General features: G+C 44.4%; 1 protein-coding gene across 2 annotated transcripts in view; it reads left to right on the plus strand.

The window, feature by feature from the left end:
- The window catches only part of LOC135035888 (oocyte zinc finger protein XlCOF22-like), a 63,613-nt gene extending 53,396 nt beyond the window's left edge, over positions 1–10,217 (plus strand). For both annotated transcript variants that reach the window (XM_063954385.1, XM_063954383.1), the window contains one exon: positions 5,412–10,217. In XM_063954385.1, coding sequence (XP_063810455.1) covers positions 5,412–6,724 — 1,313 coding nt within the window. In that variant the 3' untranslated portion in view covers positions 6,725–10,217. The remainder of the gene's footprint in view (positions 1–5,411) is intronic.
- The last annotated feature ends 12,402 nt before the right edge of the window (positions 10,218–22,619 follow it).

Below are 22,619 nucleotides of genomic sequence, written 5' to 3' on the forward strand. Positions count from 1 at the left end.
CGCTGTGTCTACAGCAACTAATTATCAGGGTTCCCTTGAACCAGCAGGGAAGAGGCTACTACTCAACCCTCTTTGTGGTCCCGAAACCGGACGGTTCGGTAAGACCTATTTTGCATCTAAAATCCCTAAACCTGTACATGAAAAGATTCAAATTCAAGATGGAATCCCTCAGGACGATTATAGCCAGTATGGTGTCACTGCACATAAAGGATGCGTACCTTCATGTCCCCATATATCCCTCCCATCAGGAATACCTAAGATTCATTGTACAGGATTGTCATTACCAATTTCAGACGATGCCGTTTGGGCTTTCCACGGCCCTGAGGATTTTGTCAGAAATCATGGTGCTCCTGCGCAAGCATGGAGTCACAATTATCCCATACTTGGACGATCTCCTGATAAAGGCGAGATCAAGAGAGAAAATTGCTGAACAGTGTAACGCTCTCTCTGAGAGTGCTCCAGCAACACGGTTGGATTCTGAATCTACCGAAGTCACAGTTGATTCCGACAACTCGACTAATGTTCCTAGGTATGATACTGGATACGGAACAAATGAAGGTTTTTCTTCCGTTGGGGAAGGCCCAGGACATCCAGAACATGGTCAGAGACCTGCTAAAACCGAAAAGGGTTCAACAATGCACTCGAGTTCTGGGAAAAATGGTGGCGGACTACGAGGCCATCCCCTTCGGCAGGTTCCATGCGAGGACGTTTCAATGGGACTTTCTGGACAAATGGTCCGGGTCGCATCTGCACTTACATCAAGGGCCAGGGTGTCTCTCCTATGGTGGCTACAAAGTGCTGACCTGCTGGAGGGTCGCAGGTTCGGAATTCAGGACTGGATCCTGGTAACCACGGACGCAAGCCTCCGAGGATGGGGAGCAGTCACCCAAGGAAAACATTTTCAGGGACTGTGGTCAGACCAGGAATCCTGTCTACACATTAACGTGTTGGAACTCAGGGCCATATACAACGGCCTTCGACAAGCGTAGAGTTTTCTTCGAAACCTACCAGTTCTGATTCAATCAGACAATGTCACAGCAGTGGCTCATGTGAACCACCAAGGCGGGACAAGAAGCAGAGTCGCGATGGCGGAAGCCGCAAGGATTCTTCGCTTGGCGGAAAATCACGTAAGCGCTCTGTCGGCTGTTTTCATTCCGGGAGTGGACAACTGGGAAGCAGACTTCCTCAGCAGACACGATCTCCATCCAGGAGAGTGGGGACTTCATCAAGAAGTCTTTGCAGATATAACACGTCTTTGGGGAATTCCTCAAATAGACATGATGGCGTCACGCCTCAACAAAAAGCTTCGGAGGTATTGTGCCAGGTCTCTGGACCCTCAGGCAGTAGCAGTAGACTACCTGGTAACACCGTGGGTGTTCCACTCAGTCTCCATGTTTCCTCCTCTTCCTCTCATCAAAAAAGTGTTGAGGATCATAAGGCGAAGAAGAGTACAGACGATACTCGTTGTTCCAGACTGGCCTCGAAGGGCCTGGTACTCAGATCTTCAAGAGATGCTCACAGGAGATCCCTGGCCTCTCCCTCTGAGGGAGGACCTGTTGCAACAGGGGCCCTGTATATTCCAAGACTTACCGCGGTTACGTTTGACGGCATGGCGGTTGAACGCCGAATCCTAGCGGAGAAGGGGATTCCGGAGGAGGTCATCCCTACTTTAATAAAGGCTAGGAAGGAGGTGACGGTGAAACATTATCACCGTATCTGGCGAAAGTATGTGTCTTGGTGTGAAAACAAGAACGCGCCTATGGAAGATTTTCATTTGGGGCGTTTTCTCCACTTCCTGCAGACAGGAGTGGATATGGGCCTGAAATTAGGTTCTGTTAAGGTACAGATTTCAGCCCTTCGATTTTCTTTCAGAGGGAATTGGCTTCTCTTCCAGAAGTCCAGACGTTTGTAAAGAGAGTGCTGCACATCCAGCCTCCTTATGTGCCTCCAGTGGCACCGTGGGACCTGAACGTGTTGTTGCAGTTCCTAAAATCACACTGGTTTGAACCACTTAACAGGGTTGAGTTTAAATTTCTTACCTGGAAGGTGGTCATGTAGTTGGCCTTGGCATCGGCAAGGAGAGTGTCAGAATTGGCGGCTTTGTCACACAAGAGCCCCTACTTGATTTTTCATGTGGATAGAGCGGAATTGAGGACACACCCTCAATATTTGCCTAAAGTGGTTTCTTCATTCCATCTGGTGCCTGTGGCTACGAGTGACTTGGAGGATTCCAGGTCCCTGGACGTAGTCAGGGCTTTGAAGATTTATGTAGCCAGAACGGCTAGAATTAGGAAAACAGAGGCACTGTTTGTCCTGTATGCTGCTAATAAGATTGGCGCACCTGCTTCGAAGCAGACTATTGCTCACTGGATCTGTAATACGATTCAGCAGGCTCATTCTGCGGCTGGATTGCCGGTTCCAAATTCGGTTAAGGCCCATTCCACTAGGAATGGTGGGCTCTTCTTCGGCGGCTGCCCGAGGCGTCTCGGCATTACAGCTTTGCCGTGCGGCGACTTGGTCGGAGTTTGATACCCTGGCTGACGAGGACCTAGCTTTTGCTCAGTCGGTGCTGCAGAGTCATTCGCACTCTCCCGCCCGATTGGGAGCTTTGGTATAAACCCCATGGTCCTTACGGAGTCCCCAGCATCCTCTAGGACTTAAGAGAAAATAATATTTTAAACCTACCGGTAAATCTATTTCTCCTAGTCCGTAGAGGATGCTGGGCGCCCGTCCCAGTGCGGAAACTCTGCAAGACTTGCATATAGTTGTTGCTTACATAAGGGTTATGTTACAGTTGGAGTCGGTTTTGGACCGTCACTGTTGTTGTTCATACGGTTAACTGGTTATGTATGTTCCAGGTTACATGGTTTGATTGGTGTGGGCTGGTATGAATCTTGCCCTTGGATTTTTAAATCCTGCCTTGTATTGTCCATCTCCTCTGGGCACAGTTCTCTAACTGAGGTCTGGAGGAGGGGCATAGAGGGAAGAGCCAGTGCACACCCATAGGAAAAGTTCTATTTAGGTGCCCATGTCTCCTGCGGAGCCCGTCTATACCCCATGGTCCTTACGGAGTCCCCAGCATCCTCTACGGACTAGGAAAAATAGATTTACCGATAGGTTTAAAATCTTATTATAAATGAGTTCCTTCTAACACCGCACAACTGCTCAGTGCCCAGACATTTGTGAGCAAAATAAAAAATCTATGGAGAAATATCACCAATAACTTTTTGCGGCTAATTGGTTAGGGAGTTTTTGCGATGAACTGAATCCCCCCCACACAGTGTTTATACATACAGTATGATGTTCCATTGAGATTACCGCTGGAGGAAACTCTGCCACAATATTATTAAATGTGTAATTTATCCCATCCTCGTATAGGTGTAATATATAAATATATTCTTACTGACCAGGATTACCAGCACTGAATCAATTATCAACCAATATAATATACATGCCGATGTTTAACAACAAATACACTTGTTTCTTTATTACTTTATTCACCTTTATACATTTACCTTTGTGTTTAATATATCACTGATTTATCTTACATACTTTACTGTACTTAATAAAGGTTATATATTATTTATTAGTGCACAAACAGGACAGCACTTTCTCTTCTTTGCTGTTTTATTATTGCAAAGCCCATGTCACCTCTAGTAATCCCACATGAGCGTCCATGTCACCTCTAGTAATCCCACATGAGCGTCCATGTCACCTCTAGTAATTCCACATGAGCGTCCATGTCACCTCTAGTAATCCCACATGAGCGCCCATGTCGCCTCTAGTAATCACACATGAGCGTCCGTGTCACCTCTAGTAATCCCACATGAGCGTCCATGTCACCTCTAGTAATCCCACATGAGCGTCCGTGTCACCTCTAGTAATCCCACATGAGTGTCCATGTCACCTCTAGTAATCACACATGAGCGTCCGTGTCACCTCTAGTAATCCCACATGAGCGTCCGTGTCACCTCTAGTAATCCCACATGAGCGTCCATGTCACCTCTAGTAATCACACATGAGCGTCCGTGTCACCTCTAGTAATCCCACATGAGCGTCCATGTCACCTCTAGTAATCCCACATGAGCGTCCGTGTCACCTCTAGTAATCCCACATGAGTGTCCATGTCACCTCTAGTAATCCCACAGGAGCGTCCATATAACCTCTAGTAATCCCACATGAGCGTCCATGTCACCTCTAGTAATCCCACATGAGCGTCCTTGTCACCTCTGGTAATCCCACATGAGTGGCCATGTCACCTCTAGTAATCCCACATGAACGTCCATGTCACCTCTAGTAATCCCACATGAGCGTCCATATAACCTCTAATAATCCCACATGAGCGCCCATGTCACCTCTAGTAACCCCACGTGAGCATCCATGTCACCTCTAGTAACCCCACATGAACATCCATGTCACCCCTAGTAACCCCACGTGAGCGTCCATGTCACCTCTAGTAACCCCACGTGAATGTCCATGTCACCTCTAGTAACCCCACATGAGCGTCCATGTCACCTCTAGTAACCCCACGAGCGCCCATGTCACCTCTAGTAACCCCACATGAGCGTCCATGTCACCTCTATTAACCCCACATGAGCGTCCATGTCACCTCTAGTGATCCCACATGAGCGTCCGTGTCACCTCTAGTGATTCCACATGAGCGTCCATGTCACCTCTAGTAATCCCACGCGAGCGTCCATGTCACCTCTAGTAACCCCACGTGAGCGTCCATGTCACCTCTAGTAACCCCACATGAACGTCCATGTCACCTCTAGTAATCCCACATGAGCGTCCATGTCACCTCTAGTGATCCCACATGAGCATCCGTGTCACCTCTAGTGATCCCACATGAGCGTCCATGTCACCTCTAGTAACCCCACATGAGCGTCCATGTCACCTCTAGTAATCCTACGTGAGCATCCGTGTCACCTCTAGTAATCCCACGTGAGCGTCCGTGTCACCTCTAGTAATCCCACGTGAGCGTCCTTGTCACCTCTAGTAATCCCACGTGAGCGTCCCTGTCACCTCTAGTAATCCCACGTGAGCGTCCCTGTCACCTCTAGTAATCCCACGTGAGCGTCCCTGTCTCCTCTAGTAATCCCACGTGAGCGTCCGTGTCACCTCTAGTAATCCCACGTGAGCGTCCGTGTCACCTCTAGTAATCCCACGTGAGTGTCCGTGTCACCTCTAGTAATCCCACATGAGCATCCACGTCCCCTCTAGTAATCCCACATGAGCGTTCAGTGTTGATCAAGCTCCATTCTAAGCATCCTAGCTTTTTTTGTTTTTTAATAAACATAAAAGCAATGATTACAGGTAAAAATGTCAGTTATAGAATTATATATTGTATCCTGTAACACCCTGGGTCTTGTCTACTCATTATATATATTAATGTATTTTATTTCCAGCAGATGGACACACAAGCAGGAATATCTCAGAAGGACATCTAATGTTATCCCTAGATTCTGAAATAACAGATGATGACAGTAGACAGGATTCTCCAGGAGCTAACCCCATTACCCCAATTATTCATCCAGCTCTATCAGCTGATCCCTCTGATACTGGGAAATGTTCTCCTGATCACTCTGATATTGGTGCATCTGTTACAGCTCTGACAGTAGATACAGTGTTTCCTTGTTCTATAGATGCCAAATGTTTTACACAGAACACAAAGCCTATTACCCATCAGCCAGCTAAGGCAGGGGACGGGCCATTTCCATGTTCTGAGTGTGGGAAATGTTTTACATATAAATCATATCTTGTTAGACATGAGAGAAGTCACACAGGTGAGAAGCCGTATTCCTGTTCTGAGTGTGGGAAATGTTTCGCATATAAATCATTTCTTGCTACACATCAGAGAAGTCACACAGGTGAGAAGCCATATTCCTGTTCTGAGTGTGGGAAATGTTTTGCATACAAATCACATTTTGTTATTCATCAGCATGCTCACACAGGTGAGAGGCCATTTTCCTGTTCTGAGTGTGGGAAATGTTTTACATATAAATCATATCTTGTTAGACATGAGAGAAGTCACACAGGTGAGAGGCCATTTTCCTGTTCTGAGTGTGGGAAATGTTTTGCATGTAAATCAGTTCTTGTTACACATCAGAGAAGTCACACAGGTGAGAAGCCATTTTCCTGTTCTGAGTGTGGGAAATGTTTTTTATTGACATCACATCTTGTTACACATCAGAGAAGTCACACAGGTGAGAAGCCATTTTCCTGTTCTGAGTGTGGGAAATGTTTTTTATCGACATCACATCTTGTTAGTCATCAGAGAAGTCACACAGGTGAGAAGCCGTACTCCTGTTCTGAGTGTAGGAAATGTTTTGCACAGAAACCAGCTCTTGTTATACATCAGAGAAGTCACACAGGTGAGAAGCCATATTCCTGTTCTGAGTGTGGGAAATGTTTTTTATCGACATCACAACTTGTTAGTCATCAGAGAAGTCACACAGGTGAGAAGCCGTACTCCTGTTCTGAGTGTGGGAAATGTGTTGCATGGAAATCACATCTTGTTATTCATCAGAGAAGTCACACAGGTGAGAAGACGTATTCCTGTTCTGAGTGTGGGAAATGTTTTGCACACAAATCACATTTAGTTACACATCAGAGAAGTCACACAGGTGAGAAGCCATTTTCCTGTTCTGACTGTGGGAAATGTTTTTCATCGACATCACATCTTGTTAGACATCAGAGGAGTCACACAGGTGAGAAGCCATAATCCTGTTCTGAGTGTGGGAAATATTTTGCACGGAAATCAGTTCTTGTTAAACATCAGCGATTTCACAGATGAGAAGCCATTTTCATACTGCGAGAGAAATAAATCTGCTCTTGTTGAACATATTAGACATTACCCAAGTCCGAAACCATTTACATCTTCTGGAGTATAATTATCACTGTCGTCCAATGTTCCTCAAGGGTGAATCCGATCTCCTATGCTTTATAAAATATACATGCTACCACTGGGTGATATAATCAGACGTCATGGCCTGATCTACCACTGCTATGCAGATGACCTGCTTTTTGCTCCATGTACTGAGAACCTAATACCAATAAATGGTTGTCTAGCTGAGCGCCAGGGGTGGATGATGCCAGTTGGCTGTGACTCAGTCTTTGTGAAACATAATAGAAGCTCCCAAACAAAGGACAAGACTACAGCTTTACCAACCATCTGGATTTATGCTTTGGTGTTCAGAATCGCAAAATACTGAACGTGTGCTGAATCTTTGTGTTGTCCTGGTATGTGGATGACACAGACATCAGGTATCCGCCACATACAAATCCTCATTCTTCCATCTGTGGACCATAACCAGAATCAAGCTCTTGATTCCCTCAGAAGTTCATAGACTACTGCAATGCCATCTACCTGGGTCACCCAGCAAAAGAATTACAGAGCTTTCAGGTTTTCCAAAAGGTGGAGAAAGTAAATTCTCTTCCCAATTGGAGAGTAACCCGCACCAGGATATAACTGTCCTGATAGTTTATGTACTTGGGGTACCTTTATATTAAATAATACCACTATCACAATTAAGTGAATAAATCGTGGGACATTCTCAAGGTAATTATAGGTGCTACCAACTGATTTAGGTCAAGGAATAAAGTCAAATCCCCAAAGGGAGGGGAAAGAAAAAATAAATCATTTTTTTTGTGCGGTGCACACAACCCAATATCCAATATATTAAAATATTTTTCTTTATTGATAAATTGTTAAAAAATCCCTATGTTATTCGTATTTATAGGCAAAATTGCCACACTTAATATTTATTAATTTTATGTATAATTAAGGATATTAATCAGACTAGTATTGTCCTTAAATTTGTAATCAAGCGAAGTAATAAAAGATAGTAAGGAAAGTGAAAAAGAATGAAAATTAAGTGAATAAAGATTAAAAACAAAGCTGGTGTGTCGAGTGCCTTTTGTATTTATGTAATAAGATGGTCCTAATGTGCGTAAACCGTACTGGTTCCCACTGAGTTATATTGACATAAAAGGTTCTTACTGGGAAATACGTGAATATTTAACTGCAATAATACTCATTACTGGGATGTGTTCCACAGATGCAATATGGTATTAATAATTATGATAGTAAATGTGTGTCGGTTAACAGATGATTTCAGACAGAGACACAGATCCTATATTGTAATAGTTATTGCAGGTTCCACACGATCCCATCCCTGGGGTGTTGCATATTATGCCTGCAGAGTTCGTTTACTCAAGGTGATTTATTGTGTCTTTTATTGTAGTGCAAAAGATACATGTGAGGTAAGAGATAAGTCACTCAATAGAGCACCCAAAGTTGTCACATTACCCACATCAAGTGCTATATAGGCACAGTTGCCTGAATAATATTGGCAAGCTGGACTGAATTTGCTATAAAATATTATTGTCACTACAATGTCCTGCTGAATCACCACCTTTGATTTCCCATGTGATCTGTAATTCAGAAAAGACCCAAAGATAGTCAGTTGACACAGTAATTTGGGCCAGCAATAACTCCTATGTGGTCATCCAGCGCCCCATCTGATATGATGTGCACGATTTAAATATATCACCGTGCAATCTGTAGTTGCAGTTAGTGCCTCTATAGTTGGATTCTTGCTTTCTGCTGCTAATATTGCGCAGTTCTCATTCTCATTAATAGAGATCTCGATCCAACTCAATCCATATGCTTATACACTTGGTAATAAGCGTACTCCTGCTAGATGTTTAGCGGTGCAGTGATTGCTTTCAAGTGTCTAACAGTCGTATATATTATTGCAATTAGACAGGCAATTACACCGCTCATCTGGTATGCTGTATGCAGGTTGATGATAACACATTCACCTATGTTTTTAATTGCTATAAACTCCACCTATAAGTTTGGCAGTGCAGTGATTGTTATGGTGCAGCACGTCAGTGAAATGTCACAATGGAGATTATTGATTCCTGAGGATACTGCTGTAAGTTTGGTAGTACTGTAATTCGTTTCTAATTTCTAACAGTCACGTATGTTTTACAGTAGCACGGGCGGTTGTACCGCTCGTCAGGTACACTGTATACAGGCTAATAATAGCACATTCTCCTGTGTAGATACTGCTACAAGTTTGGCTGTGCCGTAATTAGTTTCCAATTTCCAACAATCACATATGTTTCACAATGAGACGAGCGGTTGCACCGCTCGTTAGATACACTGTATACAGGCTAATAATAACACCTTCTCCTGTGATCTTAATTATCAATACTTCTACTATATGTTCATCAGTGCAGTAATTAATTTCAGATTTCTACCAGTCACATATAGTATTATGACTGGGCGGGCAGTTGCGCCGCTCGTCGTAACGCTATCTGCAGGTTAACAGAGGCACATTCTCCTATGTACGTACACACATTTGATCGGACACTTTTTCTAACATTTATATATTGCACATTAGACACATCAGCCTAACGCCAATGCACATTTCGCTCATAGGCTTCCTCAGGGCACTATATCTTGCAGCTAGTACAGAATGCAGCAGCCAAGCTGTTACCTGACCAGCCCGTTCCAGCCTCATAACACCCATTCTCTACTCCCTTCACCGGCTGCCTGTAAGATGACAAATCTATTTCATAATTAGCTAAATGACCTTCCCAGCCCAGCATTACATGGTCCAAGGTACTAGAAGCAGCTTCTGCCTCCTTACTGCCCTGCTGGCTTCTACAGATGAAGGACTGTTACCAGCAGTACCAAGAATCTCCTGTAATTCATTTATGGGTTGAACGTTTAGCTTTGACCATGGAACTCACTGCCTTGCACAGTCCAAGAGGCCTCCACTCTAGAGACCTTCACAAGCAGACTGATGACTGCTACTCACACTTTTCATTAATGTACCTCTATTTACTTCCTAAATAATACATCCCAAATGCTTAGGTCTTTATTCTGCTGTTTATTTTGTATCTTGTGCTTTGTGTAAATGTGAATGTGTAATGCCAGTTTCCACAATCTGTATTGCTGCACGACAATATGGCGGCCATTGGAACGTGTTTTCACTTCTTGTAGTTTACCTAACTTGTTGCAGACACTCATCTTGACATGGAGTGTTTTCTGATACAAGATCCTATCCATATATACCCTGTACATTATCATGTGCATTAGAGTCACCCGGGTTCCATCTGCGGTGGTTTGTTGTATGTTACATCTATATGGTGCGGATACTCCCCTGTATGATTTCATAATAAAAGCTTTTGTTTGCATCTAATTATTGCATTATAGCTTTTATTTTTTTATCTGTTTTATATTCCCGTCTGAGTAATTACGCCATAATATCTAATCTCGGAGTGGACCCCAAAAGATGTAAAGAAACCGTGTAAGTTTTCCATCATTCTGTTTCATATAAGCATACAGGTAAGTGATGGCACGGTGGTCACTGACCGTCACATTCCGGTGGTATAATGGAAGTGGACTGTCTGGGCTTATTCTAGTCTACTGCAGAAATAAAAAACTCAGCCTTTATCCTGCTTATAAAAATGACAAAGCCCATAAATCAAGCTGGCCGGACAAGACAGAAGCCACATTAATGGTGGCACATCATATAGGCTGAAGACCCATGCTTCTGCTATATATGGCATAACTCACTCTTCACCCACAAAAACCTTCCCTTCACCATTCGCAATGTCCACCATTGCCCCTTCAGAAGGGTCAAAACTTTCCTTTGCTTGTTCCACCTCCTCCTGTACAGAGCCCAGGACCACCTCCATGACCATTTCATATTTATCTGGAGGCCAGGCATCTGGGAGGTTCATGGCCTGAGATGACCACAGAACCACCAGGTAGTGGGCAGAAAGAATCCACAGCCTCCTGAGGAACTGGAGAGTCCAAAGTTCCACCCCACATGAGGTAGAGAAGGGTCAACCACAGGGTCTGGCTCACCTATTTCCTTCCTAAAAGCTGCTCTTTACCCACTTTGGTACATGTGGGATCCCACTCCAATTTCCCTTGAGAGTCCTTACCCTCACTAATCCCTTCTGAACCTACTAACCCACAGAAATACTAACAATGGCCCTCATTCCGAGTCGTTCGCTCGGTATTTTTCATCGCATCGCAATGAAAATCCGCTTAGTACGCATGCGCAATGTTCGCACTGCGACTGCGCCAAGTTATTTTGCGAAGAAGATAGTATTTTTACTCACAGCTTTTTCTTCGCACCGGCGATCGTAGTGTGATTGACAGGAAATGGGTGTTACTGGGCGGAAACACAGCGTTTTATGGGCGTGTGGTTGAAAACGCTACCGTTTCCGGAAAAAACGCAGGAGTGGCCGGAGAAACGGGGGAGTGTCTGGGCGAACGCTGGGAGTGTTTATGACGTCAAACCAGGAACGACAAGCACTGAACTGATCGCAGATGCTGAGTAAGTCAGAAGCTACTCTGAAACTGCTAAGTAGTTTGTAATTGCAATATTGCGAATACTTCGGTCACAATTTTAAGATGCTAAGATACACTCCCAGTAGGCGGTGGCTTAGCGTGAGCAACTCTGCTAAATTCGCCTTGCGACCGATCAACTCGGAATGGGGGCCAATATACATTTTCAACAGCTTTCCACTTCCCTGCAACAACTGCTCTCACCAATCTCTACATTTACTACACCTGACACTGCTATATCACACCTGCAGCAGACCCTAGAGAGTGCCCTTGATGAAGTGGCTCCAGCTACCCATCACACTCCACGTAGGCTTAGATGCCTACCATGGCACTCTAAATCAACAAGACACCTACAAAAACTGTCACGTAAAGTAGAACATCAGTGGCGTAAATCTCAGAATCCAAGTGACTTTCTCACATATAAGACTACCTACCACTCCTATCATCAGGCCCTGGACACTGCCAAACAAACATATTTCCAATCTCTCATCTCTTATCATGCCAATAACCCCAAGCCACTTTTTAATACGTTTAAATCACTTCTTTACCCTCCCTCACCTCCCCCACTAGCTACTATCAGTGCACAAGAACTTGCTTCCTACTTCAAGGATAAGATTGATAAAATCTGAGATGAAATGGTATGCTCTTCCTCAGCCAGTGACCTGCTCAATTCCCTACCTGAACCGTCTGGCACTTTCTCTTCATTTGATCCCACAAGTGAAGATGAAGTATCATCAGTCTTTCCATCCTCCTACTCCACTACCTCTCCTCTTGATCCTATACCCTCACAGGTCAGTAAAACCTTGTCTCCTGTGTTTATCCCAACCTTAACTAAAATCTGTAATCTCTCTCTCTACTGGTATCTTTCCCTCTTTGTTTAAACATGCAGTCATTACTCCCATTCTAAAAAAACACAACTCTGACCCAAACACACTCTCTAACTACCGTCCCATTTCTCAGCTACCAGGTCCCTTCAAGCTACTTGAGGAATTGCCTACACTCGCCTCACACACATTCTTAACTCCCACAACTTATTGGACCCACTTCAGTCAGGCTTTCATGCCCAACACTCCACAGAGACGGCGCTGACCAAAGTAGTGAATGATCTAGTCACTGCTAGATCAAAAGGCCATTACACACTACTCATTCTTCTAGATCTCTCTGCTGCTTATGACACTGTTGACCACTCTCTTCTCATACAAATACTACAATCTCTAGGTCTTCAGGACACAGCCCTCTCCTGGTTTTCATTCTACCTATCTAATGGCTCTTTCAGTGTTCACTTCTCTGATTCTACCTCCTCTTCTCTACCTCTATCAGTTGGAGTACCGCAAGGCTCAGTCTTAGGTCCTCTGCTTTTCTCAATCTATACCTCCTCTCTTGGTAAACTAATCAGCTCCTTTGGATTTCAGTATCATTTTTATGCTGATGATACTCAAATCTACGTATCCTCCCCAGATTTGTCACCACCAGTATTGGCTCGTGTCACTGGATGCCTGTCTGCCATTTCATCTTGGATGTCATCTCGCCACCTCAAACTCAACATTTCCAAAACCAAATTAATTATTTTCCCACCGGCTAAGAGTAGTTACCAACCTGATATCTCTATAACTGTTGACAATGCAACTATCCACCCCACAAGCTCAAGCCTAGGTGTCACCCTCGACTCTGAACTGTCCTTTGTTCCACACATTCAATCTGTCTCTAAATCATGTTACATGCACCTTAAAAACATATCCAAAATACGCCCTTATCTTATACAAGACACTGCAAAAACTCTAATCCATGCACTCATCATCTCCCGCATTGATTATTGTAATAGTCTCCTTACTGGTCTTCCCAAACATAGGCTATCACCACTTCAATCCATTTTAAATGCAGCTGCAAGGCTAATCTTCCTCGCCAGACGTTCTTCATCTGCTTATCCGCTCTGTCAGTCCCTCCATTGGTTACCGGTATTCTACCGTGTCAAATATAAAATACTTTTACTTACATACAAGGCTATTTACCAAACTGCACCATCATACATCTCCTCACTCATCTCAAAATATCTCCCTACCAGACCTCTCCGCTCTGCACAAGATCTGCGTCTCTCATCCAAATGTATTACCTGTTCCCACTCAAAATTACAGGACTTTACCCGGGCATCACCCACTCTGTGGAATGCACTCCCACGCACAATAAGACTCTCCTCTAGTCTCCAAACCTTTAAACGTTCTCTGAAAACTCATCTCTTCAGACAAGCCTACCAAATTCCTGACCCACACACATAACCTTCAATGCTTCCCTATCCAGTTACATCCCCTCTGTACAGTCCACATAACCTCACATTTTGTCTTCCAACATTGCGGGGGGATCATATATACAACCCATTAACCTAGCAACCTGGGGAACCATTATGTGACAGGTAGCATCTATCCTTGTGTATCAATGCCTATTTCCCTATAGATTGTTAGCTTGTGAGCAGGGCCTTCCTACCTCTGTCTGTCTTTGCCCAGTTTTGTTCTATAATTGTTCTAATTGTAAAGCGCAACGGAATATGCTGCGCTATATAAGAAACTGCTAATAAATAAAAAATAAATAAATAGTTCCTTTCCCTTCCAACCACTCCTCCTTTTTAAGCTTTTCACCACCTGCTGTGTGAGTCCCATGCAACTACTCCATTCCTTGACTCATTGGTGGAGCAACCCCCTTCTCCCACCCCCACCACACTGATACACTGCAGTTAAGCTGTGAGACTTGCTGCTAGCAGTACTCACTACTCAGCACACACACTCACATCATGATTACACAGCTGTGCCAGAGACACTGTCTCATTGACAACCAGGACGAGACACTCCCAGAAAGGCATGTATGTATGAGTATGGAGAGAGTGGGCGCAGTGGGGCTGCATGACTGACATCTGAGCCTGTCACGTCAGTGAGGTGGATGGGGCATCCCATTCCCAGCTGGAGCAGCACACTATATGTAAGAGCCGGAGCGGTGCAGGGCTACTGGCTGACAGCCTATCATCTCGGTTCAGCCGCAGAAGTCTGTAAATGATGGGAAATAACATCTGGCCCATGGCTACTGTGAGGAAATGAGTGGTCTGTGACAATATAGCTATGCCTCATTTCTCATGTCAGATATGTACTTTTTATCCCCATATCCCTATACATTCATCTGTTTCCTCATTCTCCATAACATGTCCATTACTGCTCACCCAATATTGTGTTTAAATCAACCTTAATATTGTTAATATATGCAATTGTGTTATGTAATCTGTTACCCTTTGGATAATGTATTCATGTTAGACCTAGTTTTCTATTGTTTACTACCACCACAGTGGACACTCAAAGGGTGAGTCATATAAGGTACCATTGTCCCTTTTTGTTTACTCCCTATTGTCCAACAGTGAGTTGACCAGACATGGTTGCTCTCTGGCTGATGTAATCACCTTGATTAGAATATGTATTGTATTCCAATGCTGTAAGATCCTTAGACAAAGAAGTCACACACACTCCATGTAATATGAAGCTTCTGGGGGTATACGTAGAGCTAACCAGAGAGCTGAAAGAGATTCTATGCTCCTTGAGTAAGAAGTGATGTTCTGTCAGGAGTTTGTGGTGGGAATTGTCATGTGGAATTGGATTACAGAGGTGTGCTGAGCGGTTTATAATACATTCTGTTCAATAAACCACTGTTGGTTTTTCATTTACCACTGTGCCTGAGTGATTTGGAACCCAGTATCTTCACAGCTACTATCGATGGCGGGTAACTACCTGGCTCTCTTCCTTTGATGGTAAAACTAGTTATCATCAGGTATAGTCCATCAATGATTCCTGATCATCAATGGTTGATAGCCAATCCTAGACCAGAGGTTTTAGCAACAAAATATACTGAAGCTGGCGCTGGCTGTCTTTCCAATGCTAAAATAATTAAACAACTATGGATGATGAAAAAAACATTTGTATTTATTAGCTAAACACTAATTAGTGAATAAAAACATGAATAAAATAAACATTCACACATTCATATGAAGTTAGGGCATATAAGGAGCTGAAAAGATTTTAAATGTGCTGCTGGTAAGTGTCCACTTAGGATCCCGGACTGGAACGCTGAACCAAAAGTTCCCTGGGGAAATAAGTTGAAATACAGCTGGTTTTACCCGTGTACCGGAGGCTTCCAATTGCTTTTTAGAAAACAGCAGGCAAGCTGTATCACTTGTGTCCAAGCTGGGTCTCTCCGAATGGTGCTGTAAGTTGTGTGTCCCACAGGGAATGATTCCAAGGCAGATGTTCCAAGGTGTACTTAGCATGAGTCCATATCTGGATCCTGTTAGAATGTGGAGTACTGATAATAAGCAGCTTCTTCACACTTAACGCGTTTCCCTAGGCACGGTCACCTAGCTTCATCAGCTAATAAATACAAATGTTTTTTTCATCATCCATAGTTGTTTAATTATTTTAGCATTGGAAAGACAGCCAACGCCAGCTTCAGTATATTTTGTTGCTAAAACCTTTGTATTGGGACTGACAATCCCTTGCTGGCAGCTGTGACAGCGCATCTGGAATTGCTTTTCTCTTTAATCCTAGACCAGACCCTGAGAGCACAGCCACCACCAGATCCACATTGTGTACCTAGAAGCTGCCACATCTGGCACTTTGTCACCCACCATCAGATCTACCTTCTCCTAGAGAGCCACCTCCACAGCTTTCCACATCTAAGCTGGAACTCTGCAGGTTTCCTTCACCACCAGCTTGGATCTCCTTTGCATCAGCATCCTGGCCAGCCTCAGACAGGTCCATGGAATCAGCATTATGATAACTTTTGACTCTCTATTTGCTGCAGCTGCTGTATAGTTCCTGTGATTTCCTCCAGCTCATTAACCAGCTGCACCAGCTCCTCATTTCATGTAACTCTTCCAGCTGCTGCTACAGTTTTTTCTCCTGCAGGGTCCACAGGTTCTCCACAGGATAACATTGGGATATGATGACGCGACAGCAGATTTGCACCAAACGGTCTAAGCTTTTGGCCTCATAGCATGCAGTGGGCCCGTCCATGTATCCCCACCTCCTGGCTCAGGCAAATCAGTTTTTTGTCTGGTGTGGCAGGAGTCAGGCCGTGGTCAAGAGGGCTGCTGGTTTTTAGCAGCCATAAGCTTTCTTATTTTATTTTCTATTTTTCTCGAGTGATCTTTCTAAAAAGTGTCTTAAAAGCACCTTAGAAAGAGTCGCTCCAACAATTCCCCGCCGAGTCGTTTACAGTGCTGTTTCGGCGGGCGTCTGTGTTGGATATACTGGCAAGTCCAGGAGAAGAAAGAAAGAAGGCTCTTGTTTGGGCGCACTCAAGCAAAATAAATGATTTATAGTCGTAAACAGATAAAACTCAAATTTTTTATCATTAAATGTTAAAAATATATATTTTTATGTGTGTCATCCACCGATGGAATAATTAAAAGAATGTTCTGGTCATTTGCACCATGCAAAGTAGGATTGGATATAGATGTGACCACTCACAGTGCCACATCCGATCTCATTAGACCAGTATAGTAAATCTGTATTAATCAGACCTGTTAGTTTGGTCAGAGAAAGTAATGACTAATAAGTGAGAGTAAAATAAACAAGACGGCAACCTTGTCACAAAATAGGTGTTTCTGTGAAAATGTGTAAGAAAGCAATCCTCAAATAATCCTGCTGATATAATATTAGGCACAAATTACCTAATTAAATATTATGTCACACAAATAGCATTGAGAAGCTAATGAAGATTCTTACGTTACACAATGTTGATTATGCGGCATTACAAATCAGTATACCATATATGGGCAGCAAAAAACTGCACTGTAACATAATGTAAGGGGGTAGATACAGAGGTACCTGCCACACCTTTAAATCCACAGGTGTCTGGATCCTTGTTTAGAAAACGCGTTTCACCCGTACTCAGGTTTGTTCACTTCCTGAAGGTGTCCTAACTAGTTTCCCTCTGCAGGGTTAAAATACCCGGTGTGATGAGCATGAACCACTCAGTGTTGATACAGAGGTACCTGCCACAGCAATAAATCCACAGGTGTCTGGATCCTTGTTTAGAAAACGCGTTTCACCCGTACTCAGGCTTGTTCACTTCCTGAAGGTGTCCTAACTAATTTCCCTCTGCAGGGTTAAAATACCCTGTGTGATGAGCATGAACGACTCAGTGTTACTGAGGGGTCGGAGGGGGTTCCCGGAAGTGGGAACTTATGGGTGGAAGTAATCATATATCACAGTGTCCGTCCGTTCACTGTGGAGGTGGAAGTAATCATTATTATGGCAGCTAGTGAGGGCAGAAGTGGAAAGGGCCGCTTCATGGGGCCAATACCAGCATAAGTATTAGATAATAAAGGTACTTAATCAAAGTGGAGGTATCACAGGTGGAGACTTGGGGACGTCAATGATGAAACATCCCTGTGTCCAATTGTTAAGTGTATGGGCGGAAGTGGTCATTAAACAGACATCCAGTAAGGGTGGAAATCACTCGGCCACTTCACATCCGTCTATCACAGCGTGCATACTGACCAATAATCTCGCAGGGATAATCCCGAGTGCACGCCCACCGAACTATTCAAAGACTGTATAGTCATATAGGGGTGGAGACATGTAAAATCCCCAAGACATTACCCGGCAACGATGTTGACAAGGGAAATAGCATCAATTTACAGGTGATTAGAATAGAAACTTATATTGCAATGCGATGCTTAAAATAAAAAATGCAGTTATGAGCAATAAAGCTGTCACAAAGAATAAGTGCTTATTTATTAATTAAAGATTAAATAAGGTGATGAAGGGATCTGTGATTACATGAAGCTATGATAAATAAAAGTGATGGAATAATAATAAGAGTGCTTGAATCAAAAACAAACTATAATTTGTTAAGTGACACAGGAAAGTGAGAATTGAGTCAGTACTGTGAAGGGTAACCTCATAGGAAGACTCAGTGCTGTAGTGGGCTGAGTCAATACTGAGAAGGGTAACCTTATAGGATGACTCAGTGCTGTAGTGGGCTGAGTCAGTACTGTGAAGGGTAGCCTCATAGGAAGACTCAGTGCTGTAGTGGGCTGAGTCAGTACTGTGAATGGCAACCTCATAAGAAGACTCAGTGCTGTAGTGGGCTGAGTCAGTACTGTGAAGGGAAACCTCATAGGAACACTCAGTGCTGTAGTGGGCTGAGTCAGTAATGTAAAGGGCAGCCTAATAGGAACACTCAGTGCTGTAGTGGGCTGAGTCAGTACTGTGAAGGGCAGCCTCATAGGAAGACTCAGTGCTGTAGTGGGCTGAGTCAGTACTGTGAAGTGCAACCTCATAGGAACACTCAGTGCTGTAGTGGGCTGAGTCAGTACTGTGAAGGGCAACCTCATAGGAAGACTCAGTGCTGTAGTGGGCTGAGTCAGTACTGTGAATGGCAACCTCATAGGAAGACTCAGTGCTGTAGTGGGCTGAGTCAGTACTGTAAAGGGTAACCTCATAGGAAGACTCAGTGCTGTAGTGGGCTGAGTCAGTACTGTGAATGGCAACCTCATAGGAAGACTCAGTGCTGTAGTGGGCTGAGTCCGTACTGTGAAAGGCCGCCTCATAGGAAGACTCAGTGCTGTAGTGGGTTGAGTCAGTAATGTGAATGGCAACCTCATAGGAAGACTCAGTGCTGTAGTGGGCTGAGTCAGTAATGTGAAGGGCAGCCTCATAGGAAGACTCAGTGCTGTAGTGGGCTAAGTCAGTACTGTGAATGGCAACCTCATAGGAAGACTCAGTGCTGTAGTGGGCTGAGTCAGTAATGTGAAGGGCAGCCTCATAGGAACACTCAGTGCTGTAGTGGGCTGAGTCAGTACTGTGAATGGCAACCTCATAGGAAGACTCAGTGCTGTAGTGGGCTGAGTCAGTACTGTGAATGGCAACCTCATAGGAAGACTCAGTGCTGTAGTGGGCTGATTCAGTACTGTGAAGGATAACCTCATAGGAAGACTCAGTGCTGTAGTGGGCTGAGTCAGTACTGTGAATGGCAACCTCATAGGAAGACTCAGTGCTGTAGTGGGCTGAGTCAGTACTGTAAAGGGTAACCTCATAGGAAGACTCAGTGCTGTAGTGGGCTGAGTCAGTACTGTGAATGGCAACCTCATAGGAAGACTCAGTGCTGTAGTGGGCTGAGTCAGTACTGTGAAGGGCAACCTCATAGGAAGACTCAGTGCTGTAGTGGGCTGAGTCAGTACTGTGAATGGCAACCTCATAGGAAGACTCAGTGCTGTAGTGGGCTGAGTCAGTACTGTGAAGGGCAACCTCATAGGAAGACTCAGTGCTGTAGTGGGCTGAGTCAGTACTGTGAATGGCAACCTCATAGGAAGACTCAGTGCTGTAGTGGGCTGAGTCAGTACTGTGAATGGCAACCTCATAGGAAGACTCAGTGCTGTAGTGGGCTGATTCAGTACTGTGAAGGATAACCTCATAGGAAGACTCAGTGCTGTAGTGGGCTGAGTCAGTACTGTGAATGGCAACCTCATAGGAAGACTCAGTGCTGTAGTGGGCTGAGTCAGTACTGTAAAGGGTAACCTCATAGGAAGACTCAGTGCTGTAGTGGGCTGAGTCAGTACTGTGAAGGGCAACCTCATAGGAAGACTCAGTGCTGTAGTGGGCTGAGTCAGTACTGTGAATGGCAACCTCATAGGAAGACTCAGTGCTGTAGTGGGCTGAGTCAGTACTGTGAAGGGCAACCTCATAGGAAGACTCAGTGCTGTAGTGGGCTGAGTCAGTACTGTGAATGGCAACCTCATAGGAAGACTCAGTGCTGTAGTGGGCTGAGTCAGTACTGTGAATGGCAACCTCATAGGAAGACTCAGTGCTGTAGTGGGCTGATTCAGTACTGTGAAGGATAACCTCATAGGAAGACTCAGTGCTGTAGTGGGCTGAGTCAGTACTGTGAATGGCAACCTCATAGGAAGACTCAGTGCTGTAGTGGGCTGAGTCAGTACTGTAAAGGGTAACCTCATAGGAAGACTCAGTGCTGTAGTGGGCTGAGTCAGTACTGTGAATGGCAACCTCATAGGAAGACTCAGTGCTGTAGTGGGCTGAGTCAGTACTGTGAATGGCAACCTCATAGGAAGACTCAGTGCTGTAGTGGGCTGATTCAGTACTGTGAAGGATAACCTCATAGGAAGACTCAGTGCTGTAGTGGGCTGAGTCAGTACTGTGAATGGCAACCTCATAGGAAGACTCAGTGCTGTAGTGGGCTGAGTCAGTACTGTAAAGGGTAACCTCATAGGAAGACTCAGTGCTGTAGTGGGCTGAGTCAGTACTGTGAAGGGCAACCTCATAGGAAGACTCAGTGCTGTAGTGGGCTGAGTCAGTACTGTGAATGGCAACCTCATAGGAAGACTCAGTGCTGTAGTGGGCTGATTCAGTACTGTGAAGGATAACCTCATAGGAAGACTCAGTGCTGTAGTGGGCTGAGTCAGTACTGTGAATGGCAACCTCATAGGAAGACTCAGTGCTGTAGTGGGCTGAGTCAGTACTGTAAAGGGTAACCTCATAGGAAGACTCAGTGCTGTAGTGGGCTGAGTCAGTACTGTGAAGGGCAACCTCATAGGAAGACTCAGTGCTGTAGTGGGCTGAGTCAGTACTGTGAAGGGCAACCTCATGGGAAGACTCAGTGATGTAAAATTTTGTGTATGAACCCGAGGGCATTAACCTGTTGCAACGCTGACAGCAGCATCACCATCTTTTTTCCCTTCATTTCTTAGTACAAAAATAATGATCTCAGACTACTGTAATAGGTTATATTACTATTAATGGATATATTATCAACAGAAAGGTTTACATTGTAAGGTACACGCACACGGGCTTCCCCCACATAAATTGTGCTCCTGTATCCTAAGTGTCATATTGATTTATTTTAGTCTCACTTATTAGTCATTACTTTCTCTGACCAAACTAACAGGTCTGATTAATACAGATTTACTATACTGGCCTAAGGGGATTGGATGTGGCACTGTGAGTAGTCACATCTATATCCAATCCTAATTTGCATGGTGCAAATGACCAGAACATTCTTTTAATTATTGCTTCAGTGGGTGACACACATAAAAATATTTTTTTTAACAGTAAATAATAAAAAATTTGAGTTTTATCTGTTTACGACTATAAATCATTTATTTTGCTTAAGAGTGCGCCCAAACAAGAGCTTCTTTCTTCCTTCTCCTGTGCTCACAGAATACTTACTGGCTCCGCGCGCACCACCAAATTACCAAATCACAAAGGGATTTACCGTGTGGATATGTTTATTTTGGTTACATTATTATGTCTATATGAAAATTTATGAGACTTGTGCGGAATCAACAAACTTCTCCTTATACTAGCAGATCCAGCAGAAGTTACCAGGTTGTGACCGAAGCATGGGGAGAAGGTTAGGCATCGGTTCTGCTTAGAGGGGGAACACGGACACAGCAGCACTGTTTTGGAGGAGACTACCAAACAGTCACTGACGCGGCTGCCACCTAGGTTGCACCGTGCTAGGCCTTCGGGACCATAGGCTCCAGTGGTAGTATGAGGCCACGATCCCTGGGATTGATGTCAGCAGTGGGGAGTCAGATGCGCCCCTGGTTGCCCCTCCCCCCGGTTCATGACCAGTTTCCTCAGAGTCTCCCGCCATGAACCATTTTCCCACTTCCGTCTGAGATGCTGTGTATCTAAAAGGACCCAGTGGCAGCATAGGCGGCTGTGTGACTGGTGCGTCAGTGTTCACTTGGGCGTCTGTGTTCACTGTAGGTTCACGGGGCGAGTGTGTACACTATTAGCGTCTGGATCCACTCAGCGTTTGCTAACGTATTGATCAGTCCTGGAAGTGAGGTGAGTGTCGTTGTATCCCACTCTACTGAGCTGGGTAATACAGCACTAAGTCTCTATCTACCTTTTGAGTATGAATAGTTGGATAAGTGCCGGATGCATATGAGTCTAATAATTATTACTGTTGTTTATTTTGCTATGCGTCTGAATACGGTTAAACTCCTATATAAGGTAATAGTTACATAGTTACATAATTAGTGAGGTTGAAAAGAGGCAAAAGCCCCTTCACCCTCTGTAACACTGAGTGGTTCATGCTCATCACACAGTGTATTTTAACCCTGCAGAGAGAAACTAGTTAGGACACCTTCAGGAAGTGAACAAGCCTGAGTACGGGTGAAACACATTTTCTAAACAGGGATCCAGACACCTGTGGATTTATTGCTGTGGCAGGTACTGCC

The sequence above is a fragment of the Pseudophryne corroboree genome, unplaced genomic scaffold, assembly GCF_028390025.1.
Source record: "Pseudophryne corroboree isolate aPseCor3 unplaced genomic scaffold, aPseCor3.hap2 scaffold_620, whole genome shotgun sequence".
In the NCBI taxonomy this organism is placed as follows: domain Eukaryota; kingdom Metazoa; phylum Chordata; class Amphibia; order Anura; family Myobatrachidae; genus Pseudophryne; species Pseudophryne corroboree.